The 26,888-nt window shown below is 46.3% G+C and overlaps 1 protein-coding gene across 2 annotated transcripts; it reads right to left on the bottom strand.

Annotated features, from left to right (window-relative positions):
- Window positions 1-426: 426 nt before the first annotated feature.
- On the bottom strand, window positions 427-23,009 carry TSPAN17 (tetraspanin 17). Of its 2 annotated transcripts, none has more exons than XM_066614234.1 (8): window positions 22,830-23,009; window positions 11,449-11,499; window positions 10,694-10,840; window positions 5,407-5,577; window positions 4,501-4,626; window positions 3,706-3,753; window positions 3,241-3,357; window positions 427-1,838 (listed from the first exon to the last, which is right to left on the bottom strand). In XM_066614234.1, the coding sequence occupies exons 3-8, from the start codon at window positions 10,757-10,759 to the stop codon at window positions 1,773-1,775; spliced, it is 594 nt and encodes a 197-aa protein (XP_066470331.1). In that variant the 5' UTR covers window positions 10,760-10,840; window positions 11,449-11,499; window positions 22,830-23,009; the 3' UTR covers window positions 427-1,772. The 2 variants fall into 2 exon arrangements, with proteins under 2 accessions (XP_066470331.1, XP_066470330.1); XM_066614233.1 differs by having other exon boundaries at window positions 22,834-23,009.
- Between the last annotated feature and the right edge of the window lie 3,879 nt (window positions 23,010-26,888).

The following is a 26,888-nucleotide window of genomic DNA, read 5'->3' as shown; positions in this document are numbered from 1 at the left end:
ACATGCTTCAACTGCCAAAGGTGACAGTAAATAGGAATCCTGTGGCAGACAGAAACCGTCTGCGCACCCTCATTCCCCCACCACCACCACCACCACATACAGGCAGACACTTTTTTTTTTGTTTTGCATAAGCTTACATCCCTCCATGCTGCAGGCAATAAGCACAAGAGCCAAGCAGTGTTTGAAATTGCTTCGGTGAAGGAAAGTGAGGCAGGAGCACCTTCATGTGGAGACAAAATGGTACTGCAACCAAAGATTTCAGTCTTAGTCAACTGCAGAGGGAGGCAAACCTCACCATTCCCCATAGGGATATCCCAAATATCCATGTCACAAAACGGGAAAACACTTTGGGCTAAAACCAAATAATCAACTCCTTCAACACAAAGGCCAACCTGGCTCACAAGAGTAAGGAGAACAAGATAGTCATTTGGTAAGGGTTGCTTTATTAGGTCAACATAATCCAAAATGACCTGATCAGTCCTGTTAGCAGCAGAATCCAGCAGGATAAGGTGGAAGAATCCATCCAAGAGAGAGAAGTAGAATCAAGTGTGTGGGCAGCACAGATGAACATGTGGACACAAAAGCTTTTCCCTGCCATATGCCAATACCCTTTCAGCTTTATCACCTGCCAGCCTGTGACCTATGGGGCAGCTGTCAAAAAAGACAGAATGCTTTGTCCTGCCAGAGTCAAAGTCTGGTTCAGTTCAGGCAACAAGGCTAGAGTGCACCATGGCTAAGATGTCAGACCAAGACAAAAAAGGGTGGCACATACCTTACACAAGCAAATGGGTGCTCCCTTGTGCTCCAGATAGTCATTTTAGCTACACAGGCAGTTTCTTTCTCTCTCCACTACACAATTGCCCATTATCAAATGTTTAGTTTCTTTACTTGTATTTTTTTTCCCCTACCCAGAACAGATTTTACAGATTCCTGCACTCTCTCTTGGTGAGTAGATGTGGGCCCTTGTTTGATTCTCCCTGGGCACAGTTCACGACACACAGTAGGTGCATGGCTGTAGAACTGGGATTTTCACAGACCCTTTGGGAAAACATAGCAGGCAGAGCCAAGGGTTGCTATGGTAAACGTGCTACAGAAGCATCTTGTCCGATATAACCCTTCTGACTTGTTCCTGATTCAGACAGCAGAGACCTGCCATGTGACCCAGAATGCACTCATATGAGTCTGCACAGGGGAACCCAACCTTGTGTCTCCCTAATCCAATCCCCCAACAGAGAGAAAACCTGAGCATGTTGGGAAAGGTGAACAGGAAATTCAAGTAGAGGCTCAGGGGAGGGTAGGAGTGCAGGGCTGCTCCAGGCAGCAGGAAGAGGGCTCTGGTTTCAGTCAGCTTCCCAATGACAAGCCACACAGGCCATACCTCATCAGTGTGAGATTCCTATGGCAACGCACCTGCTCCAGAGCTGCTTCTATATCATTTGGCCCTAATGGATCTGGCCTGCAGGTGCAAGAGGCCTTCTGTCTCCATAGATTTTTCAGTGGGGGTGAAGGAAGCCCTGCTCTGGAGGCCCTGTATAAATACTATTTACATTGCCACCCACAACTCACATGGTAGGAGTGCCCCAACTAAGAAAAGAAAGCTATGAGAAGTCACCAGACAGCCATTATTATTGGCAGCACTGGCTCCACACATGCAGAGACACCCAGCTGGTGGATGGCACAGCAGCACCCAGTGGTTGTGGCTGGGAGTGTGGCTTCAGTCCTACAGAGGGCACTGTGAGCCGGTGGAAGATGGCACAGGCCCCACTCCTGGGTCACCAATTGGCTTTCACAGCATTGATGTCACTCACTAGGTTCTGGGCCAGGCAGATACCGAAGATCTGAAAGACAAAAAGGTACGGGAGATGCATGTCAAACAGAATGGGAAGCTCTTGTGCGCACATGAGAGGCCATTCAATGAGGCTGCTTATTTCACAGACTGTGCTCTCAACACAATATTATTATTATTACTACTGGTACTACCTCCACCAACAGGGGTGAGGGGAAGCTCCCAATCAGTGTTATCTTTCCAATAAGCTGGCAGCTGTTTACTGAGAGCAGCAGGGAGGAGACAGAAGAAAGCCTCATTGCCCCTTTCCCTCCCAACCCAGGCCACTACAGAATGAAGCTATAATTGAGGGTGTCAGGTCAGCCCAAAATGTTGAAATGACTGAAGCAAAATTTTCAGATGCCACTGGTTATTATGGGGTGTAACCCACTGGAATGTTCTCCTGTGCAAGCCCTCTTCAGACAAAAGAGTCATACACTGTTCTGCTTTCATGCAGACTGTGTCTTTTTCAAGGCCTTCTGCAAAAAGAGAACTCCATCATTGATTGTGCCCTGTGTACCTGTCTCCCACCCATCTACTCTTCACGGCACCCAGAAACCACCACCTGAAATAGCTGCCATCTTGTCTCCCGACAGAGCCACCTCTGCTGGGGAGTTAACACCATCACCTAATCCCTGATAAAAGGTGACCTTTACAATGATTTCATGGTATGATTTAAGCAGAGGATACATATGCAAGTAGACCCAACATGCTTTCAGCATATACCTGGGAGATCCTGAAAGATCCCTCTTGCAAATCACATGAGCCCAATGCATGCTGGATGTGTTCTGAATACCACCCTCTGACAATGACTACAGCTAGCATGATATGCCGAGTTTGTCCTGAGCAGAATCCAGAAACAATGCAGCCTATGCTCCTGATTCTACATATGGCAGAAGCATATGGAAACAGGGAAGCAGCCTTTAGATGTCACTACTAAAGGAAAAGTGGAGGCTCCCAGCTCATTCCACTGCTTGCCTTTTGGAGCTGCTCAGTCAGGGAACGAGGAGACCAGGGAGCACAGTCTAAAAGCTCCATGCACCTATTCCTTCCCAGTGGCAAGTCACATTTGAACCTGAATGCTTCAATAACGCCACTTTCTGCCTTATTCCAGCAAAGAAAGTGCTTCACTCTGGGGAACAGAAAAGGTTCTGTTCTGAGAAAAGGTTCTGAGAAATTAGCAAGCATAGCCTGAGCGAGCAAAGGGAAATGATTTGTGTATGCCAGTTTGGGTCCTGCAGCGTTTCAAGTTTCTTCTTGTTTAGAATTAGAACTCTGGTTGAACTTCACAAAAAAGTATCTCAATGCCTTTTGCAGGTTTCCACTACAGACCTAAAACTCAGGGCCACACTGTCCATTTTCCAGCATTGTAGTCACCCTATGATAAAAACTTCAGTGTCCCTGGAAACGCATACCTGGAGCAGTGCAACACCCACAAAGGTCCCTGCCACTACAATGAGATTGTCCTGGAGCCATTTCTCAAACTGGCCAGCACATCCCTTGGTGTGGATAAAACTCTGCTGCTCCAGCTCCTGCAGGAAGGCAAGCGCAAACACATGAGCAGCACAGCCAGCCAGAAAGATCTTCTCCACCTTCCACCCCCCCCCACACACAAGCAAATTGCTCCTGCTCAAATACTACTGACTTAGATAGTCCCTCCCACTCCAGTGACTCGAATACCATCGTCTCCACAGCCACTACATACCCATCTGGACCCCACTCTAACAACATGCGAGTACCCACCCTTGCATTTCCCACTTTCCTGAACCCAGTGAAATAACATGCTCTGGACTCAACTCTGCCCCTCCTATGGATTACACTCCTGGAAGCCCATCCACTTGGCTCTCCCACCACAGTAGCACACCAGCTTGATCACTCACCAGTTTAAGGCGGACATCATAGCCACACTGTGTGTTGAGGACATCCTCCTGGAGAAAGAGCAGACACACAGCTGATTCAACCATCTTGGGAAGCTCCCCAACCATCTCCCGAGAAATGGGATTCATAGCATCTTCTTTTAATCTCTTCAGCACTTGTTTTGCATTCCACATAGCTCAGCTGCACCCCTCAGTTCTGCCCTCTAGCCCAGTGGTTCTCAAACATTTTGATTGTGGAGTCCTTTACACTTCTAAGGGCCAAATTCTATCCAACTTTCCAGCACAAATGCAACTGTGCCAACAGAAAACACTGTATCCTGCAGTGGGAGGACAGTCACGGGGGCTCCTCAAGGTAAGGGAATGTTTGATCCCTTACCTAGGAGCTGCTTTGTGGCTGAATTGGCACTGGAAAATTTGACAGGATTGGGCCCTAAAAATTACTGTGGAGCCCCAAAGAGCTTTTATTTATGTGGATTCTACCTACCAATGTCTACTTCATTAGAATTTAACCTCTGGATTAGGCATTAAAACTAAGGCTCATTGTTGTGCCAATCCAGTTTATTAAATCAGAGATATCTGAGGTCAGACTATATCGTAATCTAATCTGGCCTACAGTACATCCTGGGCATCAATCCCTTTGTTAAGTCTGAACTGAAGCATACTCTCCAGAAATTATCTGGGTCTAGAGGGGACAATCAAGAAGAGACACAACCCACCCCAAGACTGGCCGTTCCCAAGATTAAATAAGGTTTATTGCAAACTCCTCCTTGCTTCAGCTCCTATCCAAAGGATCCTTACCGCGGGATCCTTCACACAGCAGGAAAAGGGCACTCCACAGCGCTCCCTGCTAGGGTTAGAGTCAGTGCAGTTGAAATAAATGTTGAGGTTCCAGTCATTAGGTCCATGAGCCCCACAGCAAGACCACTGGAGAGGGAGACACAAGGATCCAGTCAATGATCACACTCAGCAGCAGCACCAATCCACGATGATAAATTATTATACACAGAACAAAGATGGATCTAACTAGTGAATCTGGACCTGAGAAGGACCTTTTGAAGACAAAAGCATGATAAGGGGCAAGGTGGCAGCACACAGACCCCAGCGTTTTTATACATTGGTTGCAGTGAATACTTCTGCAACTCTGCCATTTCATCTTCAGCCACAAGGTGGAAGGGTCACCTTTGGTTTTGGCCTGCCAGTCACTACCATTCTAATCCCATGCTGTGCAACAGTAGAGAGCCACTGGACTGCTAACATATCCATCAGGTGAAAGGGGTTCAGGCAGGCAATACCATGGCTTTTGCATTCTAAGGCTGGAACTTTGTATTAGAGTTTGGAACAGTGCACCCCCCTGAACCTGCTTAGTGTGACCCAGAAGAAGGGTTTGCTTCTCTGCTGTACCCAGACAATAGGCACTGCAATGTCAGGGGACTATTCCCTGAACAGACAAAAAAAGAGACCCCCCTCTCACAACACAAGTGCTGTGTTGTGTTGATTAATATCTCACCTTTTTTGGAATTCTGATACTGTAGGGCTGGAAGTGACCTTTAAGGACAGCTTTGAAGCCAGTCTCTCAAGCATTGTCATCAGTTGCTACTCAAGCTGTCACGCAACACATAGAATGGCACCCTCCCTCCCACAGAGAGAGGGAGAGAGAGAGAGCACACGCGCACACAGAGTTCCAGGTAATGGACACACACTCACATATTCCTGAGCAAAGTCAATGAGGTTCTGCAGATCAATGTCATCACGGTAGGCCTTGACATTGCTGTTAATGAAGAAGTTGAGCTGGTCTTTGATCCAGTCCTTGAAGATGAAGGCCAGAACACCTGCTGTCAACTCCAAGAAAAATATGAGCCCCAGGAACACAGAGAACTGGGGACAAAGTGGAGATGTGTAAGAGTCAAAGGCTATGAAACCCAGATGGGCCAAGCAGTGTGGATGCACTCTAAGAATCAATGCTTTCCCCTGTTTTAGGTAAGGATTGCCCAAACACTGACCAGGAAGCCATAGCTCATGGGGAACTGGAAACAACTGAAAAGTTATGAAGTCCCAAAGGTTAGATAAATGGTACATTAATTCTCAGTTCAGGAACAGCCCACTTCCTGTGCAACAAGGCTGGGATGTCCCCCCCCCCCCTGCGCTGGAAACAGTTAAGTCATTGTCTCGTTTTCTCCATGAAAAGAAATCCAGCAACAGAAATCTAACATTCCAGTCACAGTGCCTACTGCTTATTCTAACCATTAGACCCTAATCTCCAAACCCCATAAGAACAGCCCTGCTGGATCAGGCCATAGGCCCATCTAGTTCAGCTTCCTGTATCTCAAAGCTACCCACCAAATGCCCCTGGGAGCACACCAGATAACAAGAGACCTCCATCCCGGTGCCCTCCCTTGCATCTGGTATTCTGACATAGCCCATTTCTAAAATCAGGAGGTTGCACATACACATCACAGCTTGTAACCCATAATGGATTTTTCCTCCAGAAACTTGTTCAATCCCCCTTTTAAAGGCGTTCAGGTCAGATGCCATCACCACACCCAGTGGTAAGAAGTTCCACAGACCAACCATACACTGAGTAAAGAAATGCAGGTGGAGCCTATTTATCTGCGTTAGTTCCATTCCGTGACTCGGCGCGATTAACAAAAAACGCGTTGTGCTAAACTCCATAGAGTTACGCAAATTCGCTGCAGCCTGACACTTCCGGATGGAAAGAAACTAAGGCAGCTGTTCTCAATGCCCTCTCCTCCCCACCGTACTCAGCCCTCCTGTTGCCAGCTGTCCTGCTTCTTCCACAGTTGGAATGGTGAGCTTGCTTGGGAAGCCTCATCCTCTGTGTCCCAGGTGGCCTCCCAACAGCGCTGCAGGTTCTCCTCCTCCTCTTCACTGTTGCCGCTCCTGCAGCCCTCCCTGGCCACCATCATGGAAGCTCCTCTGCCCCGAAGCATTCTGGGACTTGTAGTCCGGCTCTCTGCTCACCCTCACCTGTCTCTCCAAGGCTTCCCAAGTCTTGCTGGGGGGGGAGGGGGAGAATTGGGCAAACAGTCCCTGGGTGTTGTGTGTGTGTGTGTGTGTGTGTGTGTGTGAGAGAGAGAGAGAGAGAGAGAGAGAGCGCTCCACCTCACTGCATGTGTTCTGGCTACAGATATTTTCTGCCCCCCCTTCGCCTATTCAGCCTCGGCTGGCTCAGGGGCTCCAGGAATGTTACTGTTCCTTTGTAAGGGGAGCTTCTTCCATGGTTCCAGGGTTATTCCCTGCCTGGGTGAGGCGCAGCCTTTTTGCAGTGTATTGGGCTGCCTGGAAAGGATGCCAGCTCAGGGCAAAGGAGGCAAAGGTGTATGTGACTTTCAGTTTCCCCACCCCATTCTGGTTGAGACAAATCCGCAGATAAAAAATCCATGGATAAATAGGCTGCACCTATAGTTTCCTTTGTCTGCCCTAACTCTCCCAACACTCTATTATAGTGGCTCTCCCCTGGTTCTGGTGTTATGTGAGAGTGTAAAGAGCATCTCTGTATCCACTCTATTTTTCCCATGCATAATTTTGTATGTCTCAATCATGTCCCCCCTCAGGTGTCTCTTTTCTAGGCTGAAGAGGCCCAAACACCTTTCCTCATAAGGAAGGTGCCCCAGACCAGTAATCATCTTAGTTGCTCTCTTTTGTACCTTTTCCATTTCCACTATGTCCTTTTTGAGATGAACTAGACACAATACTCCAGGTGTGGCCTTACCATCGATTTGTACAATGGCATTATAATATTAGCCGTTTTGTTCTCAATACTTTTCTTATGATCCCAAGCATAGAACTGGCCTTCTTCACTGCCACTGCACATTGGGTTGACACTTTCATCGACCTGTCCACCACCATCCCAAGATATCTCTCCTGATCTGTCACAGACAGCTCAGAACCCATTAGCTCATATGTGAAGTTTTAATTTTTTGCCCCAATGTGCATGACTTTACACTTACTGACATTGAAGCACATCTGCCATTTTGCTGCCCATTCTACCAGTTTGGAAAGACACTTCTGGAGCTCCTCACAATTGCCTTCTGGTCCTCACCACTAGGAAAAGTTTGGTGTCGTCTGCAAACTTAGCCACCTCACAGCTCAACCCTGTCTCCAGGTCATTTATGAACAGGCTGAAAAGCACTGGTCCCAGGACAGATCCTTGGGGCACACCACTTTTCACCTCTCTCCATTGTGAAAATTGCCCATTGACACCCACTCTCTGTTTCCTGGTCTTCAACCAGTTCTAAATCCATGAGAAGACCTCTCCTCTAATTCCGTGACTGTGGAGTTTTTTCAGTAGCCTTTGGTGAGGGACTGTGTTGAACGCCTTCTGAAAGTCCAGATATATAATGTCCACGGATCTCCCGCATCCACATGCCTGTTGACCTTTTCAAAGAATTCTAAAAGGTTTGTGAGGCAAGACTTACCCTTACAGAAGCCATGCTGATTCTCCCTCAGCAAGGCTTGTTCGTCTATGTGTTTTGAGATTCTATCTTTGATGAGGCATTCCACTATCTTACCCAGAATAGTTGTTAGGCTGACCGGCCTATAGTTTCCTGGGTCCCCTCTCCTTCCCTTTATAAAGATTGGTGTGACATTTGCTATCCTCCAATCTTCTGGCACCGTGGCCATTTTAAGGGACAAGTTGCATATTCTAGTCAAGAGATCAGCAACTTCATTCTTCAATTCCTTAATAACTCTTGGGTGGGTGCCATCAGGGCCCAATAAGGTGACTTATTGATCTTTAATTTGTCAATTAGGTCTGAAACATCTTCTCTCTTAACCGCTATCTGACTTAATTCCTTGGTCAGGAGGGGCCGTTCGGGCAGCGGTACCTGCCCGAGGTCTTCTGCCATGAAGACAGATGCACTCATTTAATTTCTCTGCCATCTCTAAGTCCCCTTTTATCTCCCCTTTCCCTCCCTCACCATCCAGAGGGCCAACCACTTCTCTGGCGGGTTTCCTGCTTCTAACATACTTGAAGAAGATTTTATTATTCCCCTTAATGCTGCTGGCCATGTGTTCCTCATAGTTTCTCTTGGCCTCCCATATCACCTTCTTACATTTCTTTTGCCACTGTTTATGTTCCTTTTTATTCTCCTCATTAGGGAAAGACTTCCATTTATGGAAAGAAGCTTTCCTTGCCCTTTATGGCCTCTCTAACTTGGTTGGTTAGCCATGCGGGCACCCTCCTGGACTTAGTCGAGCCCTTCTTCCTTTGCAGTATACACTTCCGCTGGGCCTCTATTACTGTTGTTTTAAACAGCCTCCATGCACTCTGGAGAGACTGGAGTTTTTTTACCTTCCCTTTCAACCTCCTTCTAACCAGCCTCCTCATTTGAGGGAAGTCCGCCCGTCGGAAGTCAAGAGTTTTGTGACAGATTTGCCAGGCATTCTTCCCCCAACATGCATGTCGAAACAGATCATAGCATGGTCACCGTTCCCCAATGGCTCAGTAACACTGACATCTCTAACCAAGTCCTGAGCACAATATTAAATCCAGAGTCACCTGTCCTCTGGTGGGCTCCATGACTAGCCTCTCTAAGGCACAGTCATTTAGCATGTCAAGAAACCTGGTCTCTTTTTTGTGACCAGAACACAAATTGATCCAGTCGATGTGAGGATAATTGAAGTCCCCCATGATTACAACTCTATCCCTCCTTGATACCTCCCTGATCTGTCTCCACATTTCAAGGTCCCCTTCCAGTTTCTGGTCTGGTCTGGAGGACGACAGTACGCCCCCAGTATTACATCGCTCCTCCTGATAATTTAACCCACAGAGATTCTATGGTGGAGTCAGACCTGCCTTCAATCTCTGCTGGATTCTACCCCTTTCTGAACATAAATGGCCACCCCACCTCCAACACACCCCTCCCTGTCCCTCCTGTAGAGTTTATAGCCTGAGATTGTGGTATCCCACTGATTTTCTGCATTCCCCCAGGCTTCCGTTATACCCACTATATCAAAGTTTTCTCTAGTCACCAAACATTCCAGTTCTCCCATCTTCGCTCAGAGACTTCAGGCATTTGCATAAAAGCATTTGTACATGGAATCCCCCAGGATGGGCTGCTTACTAGCTCCTTCATCTCTGCATCCTCTCATTGTGCCAGACAGTCTATCACATCCCATCATGCTTCCATTCCCAATTTCTTCTCCTACTCCATCTTTACCTTGTTGTTCTCTAATCTCCCCATCCTCGTCCCATAGGGATGATGAGTCCCGAACCAGATGCTCTTGTCGCCTTTCCCCCAGGGATCAGTTTAAAGCTGTTCTGCCACCTTTTTAATATTTTTTTTAATACCACCCTTTTTAATGCAACCCCCCAAAATACTGGTCCTTGTATAATACTCTTGTGTTCCCCTTATTCTCCTTGTAGCGCTGAAGGAAAACTCAATTGCTCTTCACCTTCCTTGGGATGCAACACCCACATTCAGCCTCCTGCTTCTATCTTCTAGGGCTACAGAGGCTGGGCAAAACTTGAACATATGGACTTGCCTCATGTAGAGTCAGACCACCTAGCTCGGCATTTCTGACACTGACTGGCAGTGGCTATCCACAGTTTTGGACAGCCTTTCCCAGGCTTGCCTGGAGATAGCATGGATTAAACCTGGAACTTCCTGCACACAAAGCATGTGCTCAATGGCTTTCCTCTGCCTACAGCCCCTCATTTGAAATACTGCTAGAAAAATCCACCTGGTGCTTTTCCTATGCACTTAGAGCACTTGCACACAGCATTTCAGTAATTCATAAGGCAGGAGAGGCTTCTCATTTGCTGCCTTGCAATTGAGGTGGGATGAGGCTGGGCGAGGCAGAGAGAGGCTTCCTAAGGACACCCAGTGAGATAATGACCAAGCTGAGATCTGAAGTTGCCTGTGTCTTTTGAAGCAGAAAGGCAGGATCTACATTTTCTAAGTAAACAAATGTCCAGCTTATATCACTATACGTTCTCCAGGAAGGAAGCAGGAAGTAACAAACAACTTACAAATTTGAGCAGGAAGGTATTCTCTCTCAATGCCCCAACGCAGCCAGCGAAGCTCAGCACAAACATCACCCCTCCAACCACAAGGAAGAGCCAGACAGGGTCAAAGCCACCCAGGTCTGTGATGGATGACAGATTGGAAAGCACGCCCTGGAGGAGAGAGCAAGATGGGGGGGGGGGGAGTGAGATAGGCTAAACTTGACCTCACAGCAAAGAACCCTGCCAGTAAATCAGGCCCCAGACACATAACCAAACAGGCCTAGAATTCCTGCACTTGTATCCTGAACAGAGAGTGGAGCAGGAGCACAGCAGAGATCTGGACAGCCTCGCAGGGCCAAACTACATGCTGCTTTAAACCTGTCTCTTACTGATGGGCTTAACAAGGAAATGAAGCAGAAGTCATCCTCTTACACCAAACAATTTACATTTGTGGGAGACCACAAACAACAGGAGATACAATCCAGCGTAGGGTTGCAGTACACTATGCATGTGTGCTCAGAGCCAGAGGACAACAGCTAAGGGAGGTGTCTCAAAGGGCTCAGAGGTCAAGATCTGTCTATCATTTGTCCCATCACCTGATTTAGTGCACTTTGGCACTGGCCTCAGGACCCTAATACTGAACTACCACAGGCAGTATTTGCTCACACTGCTCTTTCAGGAGCTGCAGAGATGCTTATGACTTCAGGTGTCAGACAGACATTAGAGGTACCAACCCAATAACACCCCATCACTGTGTCCAAGGTACTGATTTCACTCACCTTTTCTGCCCAGGCCCACAGACCAATGGCCAGGAAGGCAGCCCCCAGCAACTGCAAAAGAGGAATGATCACAGTCACACAGAATCAAACAAGAGGAAACCATGTGCCCCATACTGACACAATACCCTACTCACAATGTAGGCATCTTCTGAGCAATAAACGCCTCAAGCTCCAACCCAACTACTATTTCCCACCAAACATAGGCATCTCCATTTAATCTTAGAAATATCCTCTATCAAGGTACCTTCCTTGCAGCTTGAAATTTTCAGATAAGGTCTGCCTCTTTAGAAGGTATACTTGTTACCTAGAGGTAGGGATCAAACAAGATTGAAAGCCTGTGAACAGGGATAGGCAAGAGAGTAGCCAAGGAGAAGATGTTATCAATGAATTGCACTTCACTTTGCTACCAGCACCTTCACATTGCCAGTCTCTCTAGAAGTCATCCCACAATACATGTCCTCACCTACAAACTGCAGCTCATTAGCCCAAGGAAAGATTCCCAGATGTCACAGCATGATCAAGCGCTTCAATGCACGTTAATAGGTGGGTCAGCATCAGGGCCAAGAGGGTGGCTGCCCTCTTTGGCTGCTCTGGGTCTCAGAACTAGGTGATCAAGGAGCCTTGAATCAAAAGACCAATTCCACATTATACAACCAGGAACCCTATACTTTGTAATGGCAAGACAGCATCAAATTAGGTATATTTGCACATTAGCAATTCAAGGGAATTTTTTGCTCAAAGTTAGGTCTACTGCAGCATTTTTCAACGTTTGTCCCTTGCTGTACCACTTCGCATCATCCACCTACTAGAAGTACCACTAGATGTAACTGCTGTTGACATAACTGGTGATGATGGCCACATGCAATATGACAAACACTGCTAAAAGGCTCAGGGCTAATGGGAGGGCATTTTTGAGCATGCGAAAAGTGCACGCTGGAGCTCTGCCTGCCAAGCTCAGCCTCATACTGCTGCCTTGTTGTACTGCGTTGCTGGTCTTGCTACTAGAAGGCAGGGGGTGCCATAAGTACCACCAGACATCACCTCAAGTACCACCAGTGGTATGTGTACCTCTGGTTGAAAAACAGTGGACTAGTGTAGTCTGTTTCTTGTCACAGGGTAAGGAAAGAACGTTGGGGTGGGAAATGGAGAGTGAAGAATTGGAGGCCATTGCCTGAGGAACTCCAACTTGTAGTGAGAGAACCTCCTCAGACACCCCCCCCCCTTTTTTTTTTTAAGATTCTGTGATGAAATAGTTAACAGTTGTGGTTTCGTTGGAGAATTTTCTCTCCAATGTCTGAGGTGCTTCAAACTCAAAGGGGAGCCAGTCAGGGGCCAGAAGAAAATCTCCAGGCCTGAGGAGATTTTCTCTCTCAGAAAATCTCTCAGAATTGAGAGAGAGAAAATCTCTCTCTCTCTCTCTCTCTCTCTCTCTCTCTCTCTTCAGCATGCTTCAGGCTGGTCAAGAGAGGGAGTGCCACTCTCTGATTAGAAGAGTGAAAGCTGCTGGGGGGAGCCCCAGGGAAACAGAGAAGGAACCACCACATCTGCTGGTATCTTTTCCTTGGCATCTTTTTAGATTGTGAGCCCTTTTGGGACAGGGAGCCATTTAGTTTTTTTATTTTTCTCTGTAAACCGCTTTGTGAACTTTTAGTTGAAAAGTGGTATATAAATACTGTTAATAATAATAATAATAATAATAATAATAATAATAATAATAATAATAATAATAATAATAATAATAAATAAGCTAGGTGTGTCAGGTTTTGTTTACCTTAGTTTGTCCTTCCCATCCAGAAGTTGAGAGCTCTTAGTTGCCTCCGCTTACCCTATGGTGAGTTGGGACCCAGGGGGTTAGTCTCAGCCTGCACATGGAGGCTTTCCTGTACAGCCAGCACCATTCAGGGGACATTTATTGGTAAGAACCCAAGCCTGTTTACATTGTTTTCATCTTCCTCACCTGTTAATAAAATCTTTTTGCTTAAAACTTCTGCCTGTTCCGGGAACAGTAGAACTGTCAGTGGAATACCGCTCTGCAGGTATTACTGACAGAGTGAGAGCATTTTAACAAACAAGCACAGCATTCTTGGGAAGAAGTTTTGTCCAAGAAACCCCTCTGGGAACCAGATCTCTTGGGCTGGTGGCAGCAGACTAGATCTACCAGGTCTGGTCCCACCAAGCTTCCAGTTAAACCAATTGAAGAGTGGGGGATGGGAAGGGAGTGAATGCTTGGCACTAGGCATCACTGCCCTGGATTAGCGAGTTGTCACTGGAGTCTCCCCACCCTTTCCTGACAGATCTATTTTGCAAAATGAATGTTAGATTCTCTACCTTTCCACACATGACCGAGGAAAACAGGCAAACTGCTTGCCCCCCAAAGAATTTTCAAACTATCAACTCCCAAATATTTACTTCCATAGAGTCCAGAATGCACAGCTTTACAAATTGATAAACACTAAGGAGAGGGGCAGCTACTCAGAGGTAGAGCACCTGCCATGAGGCAGCAGGTCCCAGGTATTGAACTCTGGCATCTCTAGGCCAGACAGAAAAAAGACCCCTATCTGAAATACAGGAGAGCTGCTGACAACAGCATAGTAGACAATACTGAGCTAGATGGACCAATGGCCTGATGGCATAAGACAGTTTCCTATGTTCATAGTTGGAAGATACATTCCGTTGTTGGGGACAAATGCAGTATACACCCACAACCTGCATACACACAATTAAAACCCAGATTGGTGACCTAAGATATAACACACCCACGTTTTAACAGCAGCTGCTTAACTCTGCTTTAGAGGCAATATTCTTTTGTGAAGCAATCAAAGTCATGATTTCTAACTCTCCTGACCACCATTTCTCCAGCAGTGCTATACCCCAATGATTGAGAAGTGACTCCCCTTGAACCAGGTCACCAGACTATTCCTCAGTTCTACACCTGCCGAACCAACTCCTTAGCAAGACATTTAATAAGGGAGCAAACTCTCTTTCTTAGATCAAGGCTGGCAAGGCCAACTTTTCCTGCTGTAGGATAGATCAGGCTGAATTTTCCCATTAACACCAGCACAACACCCCTCCTCAGCACGGGCCCTGGCTTGCCAGTACTGTTAAAACAGAAGCCTGGAGATGCAGCGTCTGGAGCAAGTCAAAGCCTGGCACAGGATAGACAATGGTCACTCTGTTCCCATAGTGGGGGCTGGACATTCCTCAAATAGCAGCAGCACTCAGCTGAGCTCTTCCTCTGCCCACAAATCAGGCCCAGTCCATTTTTCCATGGCACTTGCTACCACCTTACTTTTGCCTATAGGAAGCTGTATGTAAGTGTTGCAAAGGCAGTGATGGGATCTCAAGAATTCTTGGAGTGCCCCCACATGGTGGCAATGCTGGTCACATCCCAGAAGATGCAAAGGAGCAACACCAGTGTACGCCAGGTACTGTGTAACTTTGCCTGAAACTAGCCTCACATCCAGCCATTCTCAGACCCCAGCAAAATCCCACTATTCCTTATAAGCTCCATAAAAAAACAGAGATTAAGCAAAAGCAGGAGGAATTCAACTTTTTTTACTCCCAGTAATAAAGCCTTGTGCCTCACACAATTTTTTGACAAGGCATCACAGGTGATTTAATTCCACATTAAGATGGTGTGTCAACACTGTGCTGGTGCAGTGATGCCAGCTCTCTCAAGCTGAGGATGTAGGCAAACAAAATATTCACTATAGACAAATGATATGGGGGAAAAAATCACTTTTGCAGTGACTCTATCATGCTAAAAAGAACATCCTAGTCTGCAGCCATGGAAAGACCATTTAACCTTATAGCACAAAGTCTCCTGTACCATCCTGATGGAGAGCTTTATCCCCTGCCTTGTACAGTAACCAGACACTCCAACCTTACGATTCACCACCTTTCCCCTACACCCCACTCTGGCATGATAAAAGCCAAGGCTGGAAGGTCTCCAGGTAAAAGATGCTGCCAGCAGTAAACCTTTCGTACAGACGATTCACTTGCCTCTCACTAGGCTACACATCCACAGGAGTGCTGCTCCTTCTTTCACACAGGAGACTGAATGGCTAAATTGCTCTTTTGTCCACCGTGCCAGTTCAGACCAGAAGTCTGGGAGAATACATTGTACTGTCATGTAAATAGGAAACATAAGGAACTGAAAGAGCACTGTTCCAGTACTAGAACCACACTTGCTGAAGACTGGGAGGGGAGAAAAGAAATTGACCTAAGAGGCTTTTGTTGAGCACCAAGGTAAATCCTCGCCAGAGGAAAATATACCAAAATTACATAATACAGAACTGGGAGACCCTGCTGTCATGCTGATAAAATCACAAAGCCACAAACAAGCTGCAAATCATGGCATTTTTCTAACGCAGAACCAAGAGAGATATCCAAATCTATTTAGCTCCACATCTCCAAATTTTTACCTAGCAGCAGGGATCTCTGAAATAGCAGCAGTTGATAGAAAGTCCAACAAAATATTCAGGATGTGGCTGGATGTGCTACTTTTGGAATTTCACTAGCCCTTTGTCTGGACACAAAGAAGGCAGCAACAATATTCCAGACCAGGCTGTAAACCAATAGTCACAGCAGTAGTCTACTTGGGAGTGGCACTGGTTGGGACAATCATTTTTCAGTGTTCAGGTCCTCATCATTTGCAGTGCATGTGGTTGTTCTGACTGTCCTGTCAGTTTCTGGTCAAACAGTCCTTTGTGTAACATGGGGAATGCTATCTCTATCTACAATCACCTGTAAGACCTTGGAAAAACTACTGTACTCTTTGAACATATGCAAAATGGAATGGCTCAGATGCGGGGGGGGGGGGAACTAACTGGAAGAAATTCACAATGAGAAAGGGGGCACAGCTCAGTGGCTGTTCTGCATATGGATGACAATCTCTGGTAACTTCAAATGAAAGAATCTCAGGTACCAGGCTTGGGAAATGCCTGTCCAGAACATGGAATGCCACTGCTTGTAAAAGCAAACAACACCAGGCTCACTATAAGGCAATTTGAAACAGTCACAAGCCCACCAGGCAGATCCAAGCTGTAGGACAGGGGTGCCCAAACCCCGGCCCTGGGGCCGCTTGTGGCCCTCAAGGACTCTCAATGTGGCCCTCATGGAGCCCCCAGTCTCCAATGAGCCTCTGGCCCTCTGGAGATTTGTTGGTGGCCGCACTGGCCCGACACAACTGCTCTCAGCGTGAGGGCAACTATTTGACCTGTGGGATGAGGGCTCCCTCCACTGCTTGCTGTTTCACATCTGTGATGCAGTAGTGGCAGCAAAGGAAAGGTCAGCCTTGCTTTGTGCAAGGCCTTTTATAGGCCTTGGGCTATTGCAAGACCTTCATTCATTCAAATAAGTTCATCTTTAATGTATCCATTTATGTAAACTTATGTAAATTTATTCAAATATTAAATGTAAATTAATTATTTTTTTCCCTGGCCTCTAACACAGTGTCAGAGAGATAATGTGGCCCTCCTGCCAAAAACTTTGGACACCCCTGCTGTAGGATAAAGCCCAAGCACCTGCGCTAGGATCCATTTCCTTCAGGTCTGCCAGTTCTTCTGCTGAATTGCCTCATCCTGCTCACAGGTTGAGACAGGCACGAACTCCAGGCTGCTCCAGATGTTCTTATCTCAAGCAAGGCCTCCTCTCACTGTGATCATCTGCAGAGGAGGTGTTGCAAGTGCCCTGGCCACTTGGGGTACAGTGGCTCACTGCATAGAACACTGCAGGATCTATGGAACTCCTTGCTCCAAGAGGCTTGCCTAGGATCCTTCTTAACATTTAAGCTCAAGGCAATTTTATTTCATTTATTTCTAGATATTTCCAGATATTTATCTAGAGTTGATAGGGTTTTTAACAAAGTGAATTACCCATTTCAATTCTTCCTTCATACCTTGTTTTACAGATGCTGACTTGTGATTGGATGTTTAATTTGTATTGTGGTATAAACATGTAATAAACAAAAAAATACACATTTTGCCAACAGCAACATTCCCTGAACACATAGGGCCCCATACCCCATCAAGACAGACCATATGGTATGGGAAGCAGCCTTACTTAATCCCAGCTTCCTTGCTAATTGCAGACAAACATAACACTGTGCTATTTGGACTCCCAATACATTGTACTCCCAATACTCCCAATCCCAATGATTGATATAGTTTGTAACAATCATGGCAGCTCAGAAGGGCCTTGAGACTCTAGGCCTGTTTAAGTGACCAAAACAAACAAACAAAAAACCCTACTTTGAGAGCTCTTTCATGAAGCATGTAATGCAACCCATGAGTATGCAGTTATACGGTATAAAAGGACATACATGCATTTCAAGGCATACATATGAAGCAACAGCAGAGCTTTCTCTTTTGTGGTGCTTCAGCCTTAGAACTCCCTCCCTGGCAATCTTCCAACAGGGACTGAAGACATTTTATATGCCATTTTTAACACATTTAACACATTCTATGGTTTGCTCTTTTATTGTCATCTGCTTTTTTTTTTGTTGTTTTATGGTATTTACTGAGCTGCTGCTTTACAGCTTTTATTATTTATTGCCTTGGTACTTTTAGTCATTAGTATTTTAATGTATTTTTGTATTTTAATTTTTTTGTTAGCTGCTTTTGATGGCAGGAAAGGTGGGATACAAATATTTTAAATAACAAGCAGTGATAACTCTGCAAAGATTATACAATATTTCCTGTCTTCCATTGCATCTGAAGTGACCCCAAGTCTCCTCTTAGACTCCAACGAAGCCAGGCAGAGAGAGATCTTGGAAGCCTTCTTCCAAGTTACCTGACTTCCTCCCCCCCAAACCTTATGCTGCAGCATGTAATCAAGGGTCTCAGAAGACTGGGGCAAAGAGTTCAACCAACCACAGGAAGGTAAAGAATTCAAACAGAAAAAGAGTTTACTAAAAATACAGAGAGACCTAGGGTTGAATAATGAGAGGAAGAAAAACAAAACCAGCAGACTTGGAAAATGGCTTAGACAATGAAAGTATCCCCACTGTGGATGTCAGCAAGAGTACAAGCAGGTGATTACAAGCAAACTGAAAGCAAAATAATTCCCAAAACATCTAAAATTCACTTTCCTAACTACTTACTCCAGTATCAGCTTAAGGAGTCCATTACACCTCTTTGAACAACAAGATGAGAACTTGGCCACAAACAGATGTGATGTTTGAGGAGCTAAGTTGGAATACATCCAAACAACCTTAAGCTGGGGGGGGGGGGAAGCAAGGCTGCTCTTCCCTCCATACAGGCTCTTTAAACAAAGGATGAAATGTAGAGCACTCTGAGCAAGATCCTGGCATACTTCACATTTCCTGCTTTGATTCAAGAATGTGCATGGAAGGAAGAGACAGGAAAGGGGGGCAGCGGTCCTATGTGCTTCTCAGGCAGCCCAATAGCTTCAGCCAGCCCTTCCTACCTGCCCCCTGACCTGGTCAGGTGACTTTGGATAGCCAACCAGCTGGTACATGTCAAGCTCAGCAGGTGGACTAGGACCTATTGCTCTTGGAAAAACCAGGTTTTCTTCCTTGGAAAACCAAGGAAGTCACAAATCTACCAATTTGCTTAGCCATGCTGTCTTTCTTCAATGGTGCTAATTACCAATTGTCTCAGGGCAGCCTCTTTCCTATTAAAACTTACACTGAGGCTTTCCTTGAGGGAAACATGTGGGGAAAGAGAATGGAGCTCAGTCATCAAAACACCAAATACTGGCCCAGGTATAATCAGACATAGACAGACATAATTAACTCCACAGCACCAGGAAATGTGTCAGCAGGGCATGTGTTAACTCAGCATTGTGAAGAGCATGTCACAGGACAATATCAATCACTAGGCTGCAATCCCAGACATGCTTACCTGAAAATAAGCCCCATTAAACTCAGTGAGGCCTAATTCTAAGTAGACACACATAGGATTGCATTGTAAAGGAGGTTTGGTTGCTTCGGAAAGCTGCTGGCAACTCCTATCTTAACCACAAAGTCTTCAGTGGTTATGTCAGCCACAGGCAAAAGCCACAAAGAAACCTAAGGAGCCTCAGTCATGCAGTTGGTAAACCATAAGCATTTGAAACAACAACATGAACTCATCTCACCAGTGCTGCTTCCTTCAGCAGGGGAACAGGGCAGTAGAGACTGAAGAACAGCAGAAACTGAAACAGCAACAGTCAATTTCCCTCAACCCAGTTTCAGTGGCTGGATATCTATGGGATTCTCAATGAGCATTTATGAAAAGCTCATTGGTTTTCTGAGACCTCTCTTATTTTGGAATGTTGATCCACGTGCATACTAATCATGCTGGGCATACTGTAGGTATGTTGCTTCATCTGCTGGGCGCCCACCCCAGAGCACCAGCTGTGGCTTGAAACATTTAGGGCCCAATCCTATCCAACATACCAGCACATATACAGAAACAATGCAGCCCTGAAGTAAGGGAACAAATGTCCCTTTACCTTGAGGAGGCCTCCATGACTGCTCAGGACACAGAGCGCACCCCATTGGCATGGCTGCATTAGTGTTGGAAAGTTGGATAGAACTGGGTCCCCAGAGTTTTAGATCTGGATGGAGGAACCACACACATTGTTGCAAGAAACAATCCAGAGTGTTGACCCAAAAACAGGAGATAGTCACCAATCAAAATAGTTATGGGATGGTCTGGTCATGTAGTTCATGGCACTCAGTGAGAAGTTCATCAAAAAAGCTTGCTATTAAAGCACTTATGTGCATGTGCCTATAAAGCAGATGGTTTTGAACCCCTAGCTTGCTAAATGCACAGAATCTCACCTACCATGTCAAGCCAGACACTGAGTTTTTGGAGGGGAAACACTATGCAGTTTATAGCTGAGCATTTTGAGCATTAACATGCACAGTTTATAGCTGAGCATTGACACAGCTGAGCATTTTGAGCTAGATCAGTGTTTCCCAAATTGTGGGTTGGGGCCTACCAGTGGATCATGAGCCAATTTTTGGTGGGTTGCAAAAAGTTTTTGAAACATGAAAAAAAGAAACTTTACAAGCACCCTTGCCTGGTTTGCAAAAGAAAATCATTATCTGGTATGAGGTAATCTTCATACCCCAAATTAAAATGCATCATTTTAGTGCATCATTAAAATCCACTAAAATGCATTTAGATTAGTAATTGGCAAGCCAAAGATCGCATTCGAACCCAGTTTCAGTCTTTTGTCTGGCAATCCCTTTTGTTAGGAAATCCCTAACTGCACATCTTGCTCTCCAGTTCAGCCGTCCGGGTACCCTGGAATGAATACAGGTTGACTCTCATTATTCCAGTGAGTTCCCAGGACTCAGTGGATAGCAAAAAAACACACTATAGCAAATCAATTAAAAAAACAAAGTCTCTTTGTTCTGGTGATTTAAAAACAGCCTTGCTGACCTTTTGAAAAGCATACAGAGGCAATCAGTCTCTCTCCAAGAGCTTAGGCTTCACGAGGAGGCAGCAATCCTTTCCCTTCACCAAGAGCCCCAGCAAGGGGGAAAGAATGGAGAAGGTGATAATCGCTGCCATTTAGCCTTCTGCTCAGAGGCAAGGGAGGAGTGTTGAGTCTATCTGTGTATAACAAGGCTGGACCTGTATAAAGGTTTGGGGGAACAGTCCTTAAACTCCATTTCTAGGGAGAGTCTAGCAAAAGTCTACACACATGCTATATGTAAGGTCTCTAGCAGCCACAGAAGCATAGGACCCTAATAATAATAACTAGGTATTTATATACCGACTTTCTGGTCATCGGGTTACTCCTCTGACTTTATTCAAGGTGGTTTACATAGGCAGGCATTTCTAAATCCCTCAAGGGGATTTTTACAAACATAGAGGTTCTCTCTTTCAAGAACTAACAACATTTCAGAATGGATCTTCCTGGTTTGGTCTCACTTCTGGCCTCCAGTTCTCCCATGCAGGCTGACAAGCAGCTCCACCGCTCAAATGGAGGGCAGCCAAGACGCTTCTTGCTCACACCAAGAGCAGGTGGAATAACTCAGCTCTGCTTGTCAGCTGCTTCAAGGTCTCGCCATTCTCAGAAGCTCAACTGGTGACCTTCTGATGCTATCTTCGGGCTAACGGAGGCTCTACCCTCTAGACCAGACCTCCTGCCCAATAATATTGATTAATACTGTACTTTTATTATTCATAAATAAAATTTTCCTTCTAGATTTTTTTTGTCTAGTGGGTCACATCATATTCTCATTTTAAGAAGTAGGTTCCAGTGCTAAAAAGTTCGGAAAGCACTGAGCTAGACGCATTCTAAGAGGGGCCAAGTTGCTCTGCCTGCAGAAGGCCCCAGGCCTGGCCTTGCCAAGTAAGGAGTCTCAGGGTCCAATCCTACCCAACTTTTGATCACTGCCTCAGCTGTGCCAATGGGGCATGCACTGCATCCTGCAGTACAGAGGCCTCCTCAAAGTAAGGCAACATTTGTTCCTTCATTTTGGGGTTGTGCTTAAGTTGTGCCAGCTGTGGAAAACTGGACAGGATTGGGCTCTCAGGTAGCCATTGCTGGAAAAAGCCTCTCCACCTGGGAGCGCGGAAGGCCAGCTTCCTACACCTGTGCCCCAAACCAGGCAAGGGCAAAGTCTGGCACCGGGGCTAGCTGGACGCTTCTTGGTCCCTGCAAGAACTGGGTGCTCCTCCTGGAAGCCCAGCCTTGCAAGTTCACCCCCAGGCATGCACACTAGGCCTGCCATCCTATCCACACTTACCTGGGAGTAAGTCCTATTGATTATAATGGGACTTGCTTCTGAGTAGACAGGCAAAGGCCTGGGCTCTCAGGCTGCAATCCTGTGGACATTTTCCTGGGAGTAAGCCCCATTGACTATAATGGGACTTACTTCTGAGTAGAGAGGCATAGGCTTGGGCTCTCAGGCTGCAATCCTATCCACTTTCCTGGGAGTAAGCCCTATTGACTATAATGGGACTTACTTCTGAGTAGACATGCATAGGCTTGGGCTCTCTGGCTGCAATCCTATCCACTTTCCTGGGAATAAGCCCCATTGACTATAATGGGACTTACTTCTGAATAGACAGGCATAGGCTTGGGCTCTCAGGCTGCAATCCTATGGACATTTTCCTGCGAGTAAGCCCCACTGACTATAATGGGACTTAGTTCTGAGTAGATATGCCTAGGCTTGGGCTCTAGAGCCGCCTCAAGCCTGGAGGCTGCACTGCCGGACTGACCGCTCCGCTCCCCCCGGGCGCAGGGGGAAGGGCCGCCGGCCGCCTACAACCCCCGGGCCAGGCCCGGACCTTGCAGCCAGCGGTCAGAGCGTCCGGTCCAGCCGAGTGTGTGCCCCCCGCCCCCGGAGACAGCAGCCATGCAAGCCGGCAGGCAGGCGCCCCCAAGCCCAGGCGGGCCGCGTCGCGCTCGCTCACCCACCCAGAAGAGCACGTTGGAAGCGAAGAGCAGGTACTTGGCGCAGCAGCTGACCTGCGGACCCTGGAAGTGCTGGGCTTTGCCTGGCATGGCGGGCGCGGGGCCTGGGCGCTGCCCGCGGCCGGCTCACAGCCCCATGCCGCCAGCCAGCGGCCCTGCCCCGCCGCCGCCGCTCCCTGCCCAGCCCGCCCCCTAGAGGAGTCGCGTGGCCGCTGCAGCTTGCAGAGCCGGCGAGGGGCCGCTGCACGTACGCACACGCTCGCGAGCGGGCATTCTGAAGCGCCCACTGAACCAGCCACAGGGAGACTCTCAACAGCGCAAGCCTGTGCCTGGCTACTCAGAAGTAAGCCCCACTCTGTTCAATGGGACTTACTCCCAGGTAAGTGTGTATATAGGTTTGCAGCCCGAGGCTCGCTTTCCTGGGAGTAAGCCCCATTGAACTCAGTGGGATTTACTTCTGAGTAGTGCATAGGCTTGTGGAAGCAGGTCACCACCTTTTGTATTTTGCTACTGATCATCATCAGGCTTAGCATTATATAGCATCTCTCAGGTATTCCAAGCACTTTCACGTCTATTGTTAAGAACATAAGAACAGCCCCACTGAATCAGGCCATAGGCCCATCTAGTCCAGCTTCCTGTATCTCGCAGCGGCCCAACAAATGTCCCAGGGAGCACACCAGATAACAAGAGACCTCATCCTGGTGCCCTCCCTTGCATCTGGCCTTCTGACATAGCCCATTTCTAAAATCAGGAGGTTGCACATACACATCACAGCTTGTAACCCATAATGGATTTTTCCTCCAGAAACTTGTCCAATCCCTTTTTAAAGGGGGCCAGATGTGGTCACCACATCCTGTGGCAAGGAGTTCCACAGACCAACCACACGCTGAGTAAAGAAATATTTTCTTTTGTCTGTCGTAACCCTCCCAACACTCAATTTTAGTGGATGTCCCCTGGTTCTGGTGTTATGTGAGAGGGTAAAGAGCATCTCTCTATCCACTTTATCCTTCCCATGCATAATTTTGTATGTCTCAATCATGTCCCCCCTCAGGTGCCTCTTTTCTAGGCTGAAGAGGCCCAAACACTGTAGCCTTTCCTCATAAGGAAGGTGCCCCAGCCCAGTAATCATCTTAGTCACTCTCTTTTCCACCTTTTCCATTTCCACTATATCCTTTTTGAGATGTGGTGACCAGAACTGGACACAATACTCCAGGTGTGGCCTTACCATAGATTTGTACAACAGCATTATAATATTAGCCATTTTGTTCTCAATACCTTTTCTAATGATCCCAAGCATAGAATTGGCCTTCTTCACTGCCGCCGCACATTGGGTCGACACTTTCATCTACCTGTCCACCACCACCCCAAGATCTCTCTCCTGATCTGTCACCCACCTTTCATTCTTTCAGTAACAAGGCAGAGCTCAAGCAGCCCTGCTGGAATGTAGGAGGTAAGTACAGAAAGAATAAATGAATGTGCTCTTGAGCAGGCACAGAGTTTGCTTTCTTCATGATCCCACTCATTAACAAGAAGCTTTGTACATCCAATGGTGTTTCTAGGCAAGGCTTGGCTCCCAGCTCTATTTTTCTGGAAATTAAGCATAGGTGTGTTCTGATGGCGTTCTGTGACCAGATAAGATGGTTCAGAGGGATTACCAAATACTGTACTCGCCACATATCACAGGTACAGCTTCTCATCCCTGGCTGCAGAGGTGTGTCATCCCCCCCCCCCAAAAGGGAGGGTTGAGTTAGGAACTGACAAGCTGCAATATTCACAACTGTGTGTGTCTGACGCATTCCAGTCTGGGCCATGCACCATAAATAACCTTACCCACATTATCCCACTGTGTCTATTTTAGGCCCAGGGCCTGCTTTCTTCCTATTAACTTCCTATATCAAGTTTATGACACATGCCACATTTATACCTGAGCATGCCCATTGTAGCTTCTGGCTGGTAATACAGTAGCTTTCTTTTCTTTTTTTAAAGGTAAGAAAGGTAATGCTGCAGTGTACAGGAGGAGGAGAGCTCAAAATGAGTTGGCCAAGGTAGAAGGAAGAGGTCTGAGAGCTGGTCCAGACTGTACTGAAGAAGCTGATAGCTCTGGATAAGGCTGTAGATGAAATATGCAGGTAGAGTTCCAATCAGTTAGCCCACCTATGCAGAAGAGCAACTCTGCTGAAGCCCTGGGAAACTGTTGTGTTTGAACAAGCAGCAGTCCTTATTGTGTTTGAGCAAGCAGTCCACTGATGTATGGACAGACATGATGAGGGACTTACTGGGTTTTAAGGAATACCACCAAAGATATTACTCATATCAAATTACATAACAGCTCTGTCTACATTGGTTTTCCTAAGACAACTGATTCATACCTACAAGTCTTCTCATGATGAATGTTAATGTGCACAGTGGCCTCTAGTGGACCTATGCCATGCAGATCATATTAAGAAAGATTTTAGTCCCCATCCCCCAAATCCAGAAATAGCAGTCCTCTTCTATTTAATAATGGCAAAATACAATTTGGAATATAGCATCATTCTGAACACAATTTAAAAAGAACAACAGTTTGTAACACATCTCCACCCTCTGACCATTCCCATCTCAGGAGTCAGACATGCTTGTCTATTTTATTTGTTTTTGGCATCCTATAGAACTTACAGCTATGCATGTCTACTCAGAAGTAAGTCCCATTGTGTCCAATGGGGTTTACTCCCAGGAAAGTATGTATAGGATTGCCACCTTATAGCCAGGTTACCAGATGCATAGCCAAGATTTTACCTTTCCTTGAGATAAGCCCTAACAGGATCGGAAGAGAAAACTCATCCACCTCAAAATTCCTATGGAACATTGCCCTGTATAATCATGACCATAATTCCATAAAGCCTCAACTTTAGTTTAGCTTCTTTTTTCTCTTTGGGATAATAGGCTAGCATGCCCCCTCAGATACATATCCCTGGCATGCTTGGTTGTTGAAAAAGAACGCCAGGGCAAATGATAGAACTGGGCATATGTGTCTAGCAAAAAAAAAAGACTGGCAACTTCCATATGCTTAAATGAACACCTACTATTATTCCCTTTAAACTGAGCAGCTCAAAGTCACCTGAACCTCAAAGTCATTTAATGTCACCAGTGTATCTGGAAATACCAAGAAGCTACTACACAGCAACATGGACCCCTGAGCGGGTATGTTTATTTCTACTAGAAGAAAATAAGGCTGAAACCTTATACTGGAGTAAGCCCTTTTGAACAGAATACAATTTATTTCTGCGTAACCATGTCTAGCATTGCACTGCAAGAGATTCTAAAACCACAGCTGACTGTTCTACCCTGTGGGTCAGGGGCCAGCTGAATAAATCACAGAAAAGTAAGATATAGGCGAGACTTGAATAGAAGAACTTCTTAACTAGGACAAGCTGTCCAAGGAGACTATAGAATCCCCATTAGTTTTCAAGTGCCCTAGTTCAATTCCACTGCAGTCTCTCACCAACACCAAGTATATTGGATAAGTTACCTTATTTTAAGGCAAGTGTGGGTTTCCCTCTACTATCCTCTGCCATTAGAACAGTTGCCAATAACTTGCACTTATCTGAGCACAAAACTAAACTCAGTAGGACTCCTGCATTGATTTATTCAGGACTGGGTTCAGCTCATAACTGGCATTCTACAGAAGTCAATGGATCTTGCTCCTAAAGGATCATAAAAGCTTTGCTCATACGGGTATTACTTGTTGCATGGGGCCCAAATATCTTTCCTCAGTTTAGTACTGAAGTTGTAGTAAGACAGTACTTTTTCAAGAATGCTGTATTTTTTGTAGGGGAGGGGGAGAAAAGATCATCTTCTCCAAGCTACAGGCGTATTATGACACCCATCAGGAATCTGGTTACATTAGGACCATATGCCTCTACTGCAGATCACCTATGATGGTAATTGTGTCAAGTAACACCCATCACTCTAAGTCTGTGCCCCTTTGTGACTGTGTTATTGAATTATTTCCATTGCTTCTCTTAAAAATCTGAGAACAGTAGTCAGTTGCTTTGGTACCCAGCAGAGCATTCCTCCTC

The sequence above is a fragment of the Tiliqua scincoides genome, chromosome 2, assembly GCF_035046505.1.
Source record: "Tiliqua scincoides isolate rTilSci1 chromosome 2, rTilSci1.hap2, whole genome shotgun sequence".
Classification (NCBI taxonomy): domain Eukaryota; kingdom Metazoa; phylum Chordata; class Lepidosauria; order Squamata; family Scincidae; genus Tiliqua; species Tiliqua scincoides.
This window is presented reverse-complemented; position numbering and strand designations above follow the sequence as displayed.

Coding starts and splice junctions, on each gene's coding strand:
- TSPAN17 (XM_066614233.1), bottom strand. CDS start 22,920: ATGCCAGGCAAAGCCCAGCACTTCCAGGGTCCGCAGGTCAGCTGCTGC. Junction 11,500..22,833: donor CTTCCAACGTGCTCTTCTGG/GTGGGTGAGCGA, acceptor CCTCTTTTGCAG/TTGCTGGGGGCTGCCTTCCT. Junction 3,754..4,500: donor GCTGTGTGAAGGATCCCGCG/GTAAGGATCCTT, acceptor CTCTTTCTCCAG/GAGGATGTCCTCAACACACA.